General features: G+C 55.1%; 1 protein-coding gene and 2 non-coding genes across 3 annotated transcripts; all 3 read left to right on the forward strand.

Moving 5' to 3' along the window:
• Positions 1–5: 5 nt before the first annotated feature.
• KANSL2 (KAT8 regulatory NSL complex subunit 2) lies at positions 6–9,857 on the forward strand (the record flags this gene model as incomplete). Its single annotated transcript, XM_050914481.1, has 8 exons — positions 6–39; positions 643–757; positions 1,187–1,354; positions 2,541–2,703; positions 3,489–3,585; positions 6,261–6,514; positions 8,342–8,578; positions 9,477–9,857. Coding segments are annotated over 8 exons (1,197 nt in total), but the record flags the coding sequence as incomplete, so codon positions are not given.
• On the forward strand, positions 3,675–3,803 carry LOC127028789 (small nucleolar RNA SNORA2/SNORA34 family). Its single transcript, XR_007768081.1, has one exon. It is a non-coding gene; the product is annotated as a small nucleolar RNA SNORA2/SNORA34 family (small nucleolar RNA).
• Positions 9,271–9,399, forward strand: LOC127028790 (small nucleolar RNA SNORA2/SNORA34 family). The gene has a single exon (XR_007768082.1). It is a non-coding gene; the product is annotated as a small nucleolar RNA SNORA2/SNORA34 family (small nucleolar RNA).
• Positions 9,858–10,111: the final 254 nt, after the last annotated feature.

The following is a 10,111-nucleotide window of genomic DNA, read 5'->3' on the forward strand; positions in this document are numbered from 1 at the left end:
CTGCAGAGAGCAGCCGCAGCGAAGCCAGTCGGATCCTAGGTAAGAATTGAAAGCAAAAACTGGTGAGAGAGGACCTGGAGTTCTCAGTTTTGTGTGGAAATGCCAAGAATATCACTTCTTAAATCCAGTGGAAAAAAGATCCCAGGGGTCTGTGGGTAAAAGATCGTGTTCTGCAAACCTTGGCGTGTCTTGCCTGCCACTGACTGTAGACAAGTCACACTGCCAGACCAAAATCCTGCAGGTTTTCTTCCCTTGCACTCGCAGAGTAGAAAAGTTAGCTAGCTTCCCTCTTTGCTGGGTTAGTCTCTAGCAGTACCTGTCAAACGCTGGCTCAGTCCTGAGCTTCCCGTCTTGCAGGGTCGCTCGGTGGGGCCAGCCGGCAGTTCGTGGTTCCTAGGTAGGCAGGAGCGTCGCTCCACAGGAGCTGTGTGTTTTGGCTGCGCTGAGTTGGTGGGTTTCCTGTTGTTCCATGTCCCTTGCTCACACTGTGCTGCGGAGGAGAAGCCTCTCTTGGCAAGAGGCAGAGCCAGTTCACCTCTGTGTGGCTGTGGAGCCGAGCTCCTGGGGTCTCTGGCTGTCCTGTGCAGCGAGCGCTAGGACGTAGGACAGTGTCTTATCGCTCGGGGCGACTTGTCTTTTCAGATGAGGACAGCTGGAGCGATGGCGAGCAGGACCCTATCACAGTGGACCAGACGTGGCGAGGGGACCCGGACAGCGAGGCTGACAGCATCGATAGCGACCAGGAGGATCCCTTGAAGTAAGTTGGATGCTGGTGGCTGCTGGCTACTTACACACGTGTAGCGTGTCGAGCGTTCTGAGCTCAGTGTGGTACCAGAGGAGATGGTGGTTATGTTAGAGGTGACAATATTAATGGTGTTGCAGTTGTTGTGCCTTGGTGAGTTGTTAGGCATGAATGCTCACGAGTCTTGGACCTGGTGGTTCTTCTGGGAAGTATTTGATGGTCATCCTCTTTCAGTGTGGAGTGGTACATTCAGCAGCAGTCTCTGGGTGATCTCTTAACTTAAAAAACCCCTATAAATACAGTATTTCTGCTCATCACCCATTGACCTGTATAATCCAGCCCTGCTCAGCCTGTGTTTCTGATAATGTCTGTGTCATTTGGTCAGGAGAACAGCCCCAAGGGACCCTTACAAACTTCACCCTGTTTGTGTGGGTGTTTTTTCAGGCACGCTGGCGTGTACACAGCTGAGGAGGTGGCTTTGATCATGCGAGAGAAGCTGATCCGCCTGCAGTCTCTCTACATTGACCAGTTCAAAAGACTCCAGCACCTTCTGAAGGAGAAGAAGCGCCGGTACCTGCACAGCCGCAAGGGAGAGCATGAAGCCATAGGCAAGTACTGGTACAGGTAGTCACTGCTTCGTATTCCTCTGGCCGAGGACACAGCGCTTCTCTAAAACACATGCAGAACTCTACATTTAAAAAAAAAAAAAAAAAGGTGTTTTTTGCCCTTTGTAGAAGCAGATTTCAGAGCAGTGCTGTCTCAGTAAGGGCGAAAATTGCTGTTGGGCTGAAACTCAGTTAGAGAAGGTATTTCTGTGTTTGGCCTCGTGCCTGGAGATTGGTATCGTTGGGGTTAGAAAGGTTGCCGGATTTCTTTGCTCTTCAAAGTTTGCAGTGTTGTCAGGAAATGAGACTACAAAGTTAATTCTGAGACAAAAGTTCTTTTTTTGTATGGGATTTCCTGTTTTTGGTTTTATAAACAAAAAATTTATTCATCTGTAAGGTCCTGTCTGTATTGGCAGAAGTTTGTTTCGGTAGTTACACCAGTACTGCTGTAATGACATATTCCTCCTTAGCACAGATGCAACTTTCCCTTGCAAAAACACTTCTGCCTCGGTTGGAATTCTCCCTGTACAGAACATGCTCTTGGAGGCAGGAGTTCGTAGTTCAGCAGAGGCAGAACCAGGTTGTGTAACTGGTTGCAAGTATCGCAGTGCAAAGAATACTTTCTCTAGCATAGTCTTATAATAGCTTATCCTGGAAAATGGCATAATACAGCTCGGTCCCAAGTAAAAATAACTGGAAGTTTGATACATAACAATTTTGTAGAACTCTTTTTAGCAAACCAGTAATAGAAAAGCAGATCCCGAGCGTTGCCCTGTAATTACAGCTGGGAGTGCTTACGGGAAGCTTCCAGAACTTGCACAGGAGCAAGCTGAAATTTGTCAAACTTCTATTCTGCCTGCAGAAATCACAATAGACTTTTGAGTGGCCAAATTATTTTAAAAGACATTTGAAAAATATTCTGTTGGCCCAAGTGCTCCTTATATGCAGAGAGAGGTTGGGATAAATTTCGGGATGGAATCTGCTTTGTCATCGTCTCGTGTAACCGAAAGATGCGCTTCCTGTTTATACATGCAACTCTCACTGCTCGTTCGCTCTGTGCGTTGACATCTGTGTCATTAGTCAGCTGTTGGAGCTCTTGACAGCTGATTTTTGGCTCTCGGTACCAAAAAAAATGGGAGGACGTGGCAGGTGGGGTGATATTTTCTGACCCCTCCCTCGCTCCCCGCAGGCAGCAGCCTTCTGACGGGCCCAGAGGGGCTGATGGCCAAGGAACGTGAGAACCTGAAGCGCCTGAAGTGCCTGCGCCGCTACCGGCAGCGCTACGGCGTGGAGGCCCTGCTCCACCGGCAGCTGAAGGAGCGCAGGATGCTGGCGACCGACGGCGCTGCCCAGCAGGTGCGTCCAGCAGCTCGGGGACTGGCTACGGCTGGAGTTACAGCCTCGCTCGGAAGCTGGGTTTCTCCTCTCGTCCCTTCCTGGGAGCGATGCCCAGGATGACAGGATTGCCCCCTTGTAACACCCTTTCTGCAAGGGCATAAAGATCTGGTCCTGGCCACCGCCCTCCACATCCACACGTTGGCTGAACCATTGGAGGTTCCTAGAGTCATTTTAAATGGGCACCAAAACTGCAGAAGTTCAAGTGTGGGGTTGGAGAATTTTCCCTTTTGAAAGGGAGGGCTCAGTACGAGGTAGCCTGAATTTTATCACTGAAAAACGTGTGGAAAATACTCCTTATGATGGTGAAACCCAGACTCCTCCTAGACCTGTGGGGACCAAAAGGTGGGGACCAAAAGGCAGGCCCCTTGCATCATACGTGATGCTAAATTTGAAGCTGTGTGCAGCCATTTCTTTATAACTGTTTTAAAATTCAAAGCATTCTGTTAACCGACTTCTGAAAGTTGAAAGGTAAGTCTGAGAAACCTCATTCTTTGAGACATACTTCTGAGGTGAAGTTCTTCCTACTGAAATCGAGTCGTGCCTTATTATCTCAGCTCTGTTTAATAAAAGCTTGAATGAGAAGGACATAATGAGGAGCTAGGCTCTGCTGGAGTGGAACTGAGAGTTTGGTCTTGGCGTGTTTTGAAAGCAGGATGCAAGTGTTGTATAGCCGAGGGGGTTTCTCTGGAACAGAGCCGGACGACTCTCCAGCGCAGCTCTGAGCTCTTCTCTTGGACTTGCAGGCGCACACCACCCGCTCCAGCCAGAGGTGCTTGGCCTTTGTCGACGATGTCCGATGCTCCAACCAGTCCCTCCCGATGACGAGGCACTGCCTTACACGTATCCTTTGATCTGCCTGTGCTGCCTTGGGCTGCGCTCCTGAGTGTTTGCTGGCAGTTTGAAGTGTGTCCGATCCTCCTTTTTTCTCTTTGGCCCTAAATCAAGGCCATCGGTTTGCTGTAGCCGTTGGTTTCAAGCAGGAGCCCAGAGGAAACGTCTCCCGGTCTGTTGGCGCTCCCGTCCCTGTGGAACGACCAATTCGTGTGGGAGCGACAACAGCCTGGGCTTGCCCTCACCTCTGCCCGGGCAGGTCCCTCTGCAGCCTTCCTGCGGTACGTTGGCTGATCCAGAGCATCCGAACGGGGTGGCCAGTTCACTTGGAAGCGACAAGGGAACCTCAGGAAGCCCAGGGGAGGCACGAGCTAGTTTCTGGCTGCATTGAAAGAGGGTAGAAGCAAGTCTGCTCTCTGCTTGGCTACGGGTGCTGGGTGCCAACAGCCGACCTGAGCAGGGTCTGCAAGCTCTTGGTATGAGTCCTGCTGCATAGGAAGGGGTGTCTGGCTGCTGAAACATGTGCTCAGTGATATTTGGGAGGATCTGAATGAGGGAGTAGTTCCTAGCCTGTTTGAGGCTGCCATGGACCAGCTCAGTCTCCTTTGACCCCTTGAAAGGTTCACACGTCTGTGTGAACAGCCTCAAGCTGTTCGATTTCCCGAAACAGCCTCGGCCTTTTGAGAGCCAGCACTGAAATTTCCACTGGGATCCCCCCCAGCTCAGGGATCACTGCCCCAACATGAGATCCACGAACTGAGTGTTGCCCCGGGTGCATCTGTGCGACTCTTGTCTAAGAGGGATTGGGTGGATGTGTCCAGGAGCAGGTTTGGATCGTGTCGGAGCTGCGTTAGCAGCTGTTGCTGGTGTGAGTCAGGAGAAGCTCCGGCGCTGGGTCCCAGAGCAGAGCTGGCAGCCAGGGGGAGGATGAGCTCTTTGTTTTGTTTGAGCTCTTCATTTTGTTACTGAAGTTGGCAGACTTGACTCCAGCTATGCGCAGGGAGCAGCCCGGGGAGCAGGAAGCTGCCTTTGTTTCTCTCTAGTGACCATATACTTCAAAATAAAGGCAGGGTAAACACCTATAAAACGGTTTGAGCAAGTTGCTGTTTGTAGCTGGCTCGCTTTGAGCAGGGCAGGCTGAGAAGGGAGTGGAAAAAGCGAGGCTTGATTTCCTTACGTCTGAGCTGTCAGCTGACTTTCACTGACACAAACAAGATTTTACTTTGGTTAGCCCCGCTGAGCCGATAACATCTGCAGTCTGCTCTGCTTTGTGCATTGTCAGGAGGCTCTTGGGCTTTGTTTGCTTTTCAGGAGCTGGATTGTTTGTGACAATGCATTAAAGGGGCCGAACCCAGCTGGGCTGTTGGGCTCCAGGTGGAGCATGTGATTTTGTCATCTTGGCAATCCATGCTTTTTGGCTACCGATAAAGTCAGTGCTTGATCTGGGAGTCATTCAGAGAGATAAAAATCTGGCTTCCCCACCCTGCTGTTCATACAGAGACGCTTTCCTCGCCACATCTGCCCTCGAGTGTCTGAGAGATCTGGCTCCTCTGGGCTGGGCTCTGTACCGTTGCTGCTAGCACAGATTACGGGCTCCCCACAGCCTGCCAGGAAGTCATATCGGCGTGTTCACAGCTGCCTCGGTGCAGGGAGGAGAGGAGGATAAATCTGAAACCTAGACGGCTTAAGAAACTGGGTTAAACTTGGCACTTTTTGCCAGTTTATGTGGGTTTGGAGGTTTAGGGTTTTCTTTTCCTCTCCCACGCTGCGCTGTGTGAAGAGGGAACTGCAGCGTGAACCCCACAAACATCGAGACCAGCTGGGCACTTATTTGGGTGGGTTTGATATTGAGGTATCTGACCTGAAAGACTTGATCCGCACCTGAAATCTGCTTTGGCCCCAGCTCCAGATTTTGTCCCCTGTGCGGAGACTGTGCCCCGCTCTGCTCGCTGGGTGACACAATCTCCGCTGTTCCTTGCAGCAGTAAGTCGAAACTTCACGACTGTCAGTAAAACGTTTATGCAGACCCTCGTGCGGCCTCAGCGGTGGGTCCGTCTGCAGTTTCGCTGGGCTCTTGGAAGAGGCTGGGATTTGGTCTGTAGCTACTCTCTGCTGGTGGATTGCTCTGCAAGCGCGATGCAATTGGAGCAGAGTTTCTGTTTGTGATTAAAGGCAGGAAATCCCATTTACACCTCTGGCAGGAATAGGTTTTCCATTGGGAAGGAAAATGCACTGGGAAGATAGAAATACCGGAACTAAACTCCTGGCTGTGGAAAAAGCATTGTGTGTGCTTGTATCTCCGCTGTGTGTTAGATGTTGAGGCTTGTGCAGATGCCTTTTTAAATGGATGTCTGCGAATAAAAGTAAGCCTGTGCATTTGTAATATCTTCCATCTGAGGATCTGCGAGTGCTTTACAGGGATCCAGCTACATCTCCCAGCCCCCACTGGGAGGCTGTCGCTGTTGTCCCCGTTTTCCATCCATCGTGCAAGTAACGTGGCCCACATTGCTGGGCAGTCGGGATGCAGCTCTGGAGTCGGGACTCCTGACCTTGGAGAAACGTGTTGGGTTTTTAACACCGTTTGCTGGAGGGTGGTGGGTGAGTGGGGAACATTTATGCCTCTGGATGCGTGTCTGTCTGTAGCTTGTCTGCTGTGCAGGTTTCCCTTGACCGCATCTTCCCAGACATCTGTCAGGATACTAATCAGACTCTCTTCAAACCCTGTCAAGGCTCCGAGGAAGTGCCCTGCAACAAGCCAGTTCCCGTGAGCCTCTCCGAGGATCCGTGCTGCCCGCTCCATCTCCGGTTGCCTCCGCAGATGTACGTACCCGAGCAGGTACTGGCTGTCCCTCAGGAGCTGGAAGCTGCCCCCACGGACCTGTACTTGAGCGCTGCTGAGCTCCAGCCCACGGAGAGCTTGCCCCTGGAGTTCAGCGATGTAAGTTGTGCAGTGTGCTTTAGGCCGTGGTGTGCAAGCAACGTGTCCTGGAGAAAAGCTTCCCCTGAATATTGCTGGTTTCCTTACATGCCGTGAAGTCACACTGAAATACTCGAGGAGCGGGCTGCGGTGCAGCAGACCCGGTGCTCTCTATGTGGGGCACGCATGGACGTCATGTAAAGCACTGCCTCCCCAGCACAGATAACGTACAATTATTTTTATTCTTGCTGGCTTGGGGAAGAAGAGTCTCTTCAAAAATGTGCAGGAATGCAAAAGGTTTGGGAGATGTTTGTTTCTGTGGAGTTGGTACACTGCTCCTTTAGAAGGGCTGTGCTCTCATTTAAATCCCTATTTAGAGGCTTTTTAAAAAGAAAGGCTTTAGAGGCTTTTTAGAGCCTCTAAAAAGCCCCTTTTTAGAGCCTTTTAGAGGCTTTTTTTTTCTCCCTCTCCTCTCCCATGAGGAATCCATGAGGATTTTAATCCCCAGATTATTCTGATGTCCTGCATGTATGTTAAATCTACATACTTAAAATCCTCTGACATTTGTTTAAACAAAAAAATACCATGGTCATTTGGAGCTGCTCCTCTGAACGAGGTGTCGCTTGCTTTAGTATTTGGATGCCCCCGAGATTCTTGAGCACTGCTGTCTATCAGGAGGCAAATCTCGTAACCGCTTCAGAGTTTGCTGATGGAGGAGGGATCATCACCAGCAGCTTTGGAGTCCCGGGGATGGCAGCAGCCACAGCGTTAACACGGGAGAGCGAGTGCTGCTGCTGTGGGGTCAGGCTGGGCCCAGCACCCCCGGGGTCGAGGGAACGCTCTCCCTGCCTTCGGTGGGCATTGGACCAGATCCCAGCCCTCCTTCCTGTGGAGCAGAGCCGGCACGCCGCTCTCTGTGAAAACAGCCTTTGTGGGAGAGGGTTTTTTTTCAGGTCAGAAATGAAGAACGTAACTGTTTCTCTCTCCCAGCCTGTCCTTCGAGAGGGTCCCCCGCTCCGTGTGGGGTTTTGGGTGCTTCAGGCAGGAACCCGGGTGCCTTGCTCCTGCCCTGTACCCCGAGCCGTGCGCGGATGTGAGCTGCAGACACCCCGTGAGAGCCCTCCGTCCTCAGCTCAGAGGGATCTGCAGCTACGGCAGCGTAGGGCATCTGTGTTTTATCTCACGTCATGCCAGGCTGGTAGAGTGCCACTTGTGAGTCGCAGGCATCTCGCCTTGATGTCAAATGCCCTCCAAAGCCAAAACAAATCCCGTCCTCTAACAATAGCCTCGCAGGAATCCCAGCCTCTCGCGTCAGCAGGGTTATCCACGCACGCAGCAGACGGCAGCGAGCAGGGCGGACGGAGGTGTAAGCCAAAGACCGTCCACTCCAGGGCGAGCAAAGAGGGTTGTGTGAAATCCTGGGAGAGGGGCGACTGCTCCCGGTGTCCTGAGGAGGGCAGGATCGGACCCTTTCACAGCCCTCCTGGCTGCCGCAGGGGTGCTTCTGGGGCAGCACGTCACGCTGGGCTCCAGACTTTGTGCCCCGCACCTTGTTTTCAGTGGGAGAGCAGCACTGCCAGCCTGGATCACGCCGTTTCTGGAGGAGGAGGAGGCCCCTGGGGTTGCATTCCCAGCTGCCGAGGCTGGGGGTCCCGATGGCGCGGTGCCTGCTGCTCTGCCTTCCTCCTCCCGTGCCCATAAAGCAGTGGAGTAATCTGCTGCCTGCTCCTGCCCCGCTGCTCGAGGGGGTAGCGCAGAAGGGCTGCAAGGACTCCCGCTTCTGTCTCCCACGGGGCTCCTCGGGACCCCTCCTTGCTGATGAGCCGCTCCCGGTGTTTTCTCTCCTAGGACCTGGACGTGGTGGGCGATGGCCTGCAGTGTCCCCCGTCCCCTCTGCTCTTTGATCCTTCTGTGGCCCTCGATCAGTCCCTCAGAGACGTTGCCGAGGCCCCCATAGACATACTGGCCCTGGAGGAGCCTTCCCACCCGGGCCTCCCTCCGCAGACGGCGCCGACGGACAGAGGCAGCTCCTCTGCCCACGTCTTCTCCCCGGCCGCCGAGCCTCCGGCCGAGCTGCCTGCGCAGGTACAGCCGGGAGCGCGCCGGGGGCTTCCAGCGGTAGCACGGCTCTTGCTGCGGGTGAACCGTGGCCCCCGGGGCTCTGGAGGATTTGTCTTCCTGGGGGGAGAAGTCCCCGTTTGCCCTCCAGCCGTGCAGCCAGGCCCTGGGGGGGGGGTGGTTTGCTGTCCCAGGCAGCAGAGTTGGGAGCCGTGCTACGCCCATGGTCTGGATGATGTTAGGAGTGTTGAGGGGGTGGCAGCCCGAGCCTGTCCCCAGGGGAGCGGCGGAGGACGGGCGGTCGCCTCTTCTCCGTGGGTGGCTCGGTGCCACCCTCTTCCTGTGCGTGGGACGGGTGTCGCGGGAGCTGTCTGGGACGCGGTGGGGATGTCTCGCAGGCTGGGGGCTGCCCGCTGTGGGAAGCCCGTTTTCTCCCATCTGGGGATTTTAAGGGGAGCTGTCATCTTCTGGGCAAAGGCCGCCTGCTTTCTCCTTCTTTTGAGTCTCATTTTTTTGCTTGCGATGTGCTCCTCTTGTGTCCCGCCCGCAGCCTGTGGCTTGCTCAGGCCCTGCCCGCAGGGTGTTGTCTTTGGAGGTGTCCTCAGACGCCCCGTCCTCCATCCCCTGTCACCCCTCCGACGCTGTCCCTGCAGTGCCTCTCCCCTGGTGGGAGCCGAGTGTTGGGGTGGGGGGACCCCAACCCTGGAGCACGCACCCCCCAGGCCCTGAATGAAGACCACCGGTTTGCTGTAGCCGTTGGTTTCAAGCAGGAGCCCAGAGGAAACGTCTCCCGGTCTGCTGGCGCTCCCGTCCCCGTGGAACGACCAATTCGTGTGGGAGCAACAACAGCCTGGGCTTGCCCTCACCTCTGCCCGGGCAGGTCCCGCTGCAGCCAGCCCCACTGTGCCTTTTCTGTCCCCAACAGTGTCACCTGCCGCTGGCAGCGTGCCGGCCGGGGCCCAGGGACGACAGGCGGCCGGAGGAAGCCGCCTCCTCCGCCCAGGCCCGCCGAGCAGCCGCCAACGGGAGCCTGGAGCCGGCGTCCGTGAGCTGAGACCGGCCGCACGCCCACGTCTCTACGCTCCCTTGTGAATCCTCGCTCGTGCCGAGTCGCGGCGGAGCCCGTTGGTGGGACGTCTGTGGAAACCCGTGGGCACTGGTGTCCTCACCCAGCACCGGGGCCGAGCCGCAGCTCCGGTGCCGGTGTGATTCCTGGAGCGGTGGGGGCTGAAACCCCGGAGCGGGGACCCCAGACCCTCCTTCCCCCCGCGCTGCAGGGCCGGGCTGCCCAGGGGAGAAGCCACAGGGGGACTTAGGGAGGGGGGGGGAAGGACAGGGTGGCTCTCCACGCTCACCGGGGTTGTGGGGTCCTCGGGTGCTGCCGTGGGTCCCCGGGGTGGGCTCCAAGGCCGAGGGTGTGATGTGGACCCTGTAACGGTTTCGGTCTGGGCGGGAGGGTCCCTCCTGCCAGTAACCCCCACAATAAAGCGATGGAGGTGGGTGCCGTGGGTGCCAAGTGTCCCTGTGTCCTGCGGCGAGGGGAGGGGGGAGGATGGTGGT

Source organism: Gymnogyps californianus, unplaced genomic scaffold, assembly GCF_018139145.2.
Source record: "Gymnogyps californianus isolate 813 unplaced genomic scaffold, ASM1813914v2 HiC_scaffold_428, whole genome shotgun sequence".
NCBI lineage: Eukaryota > Metazoa > Chordata > Aves > Accipitriformes > Cathartidae > Gymnogyps > Gymnogyps californianus.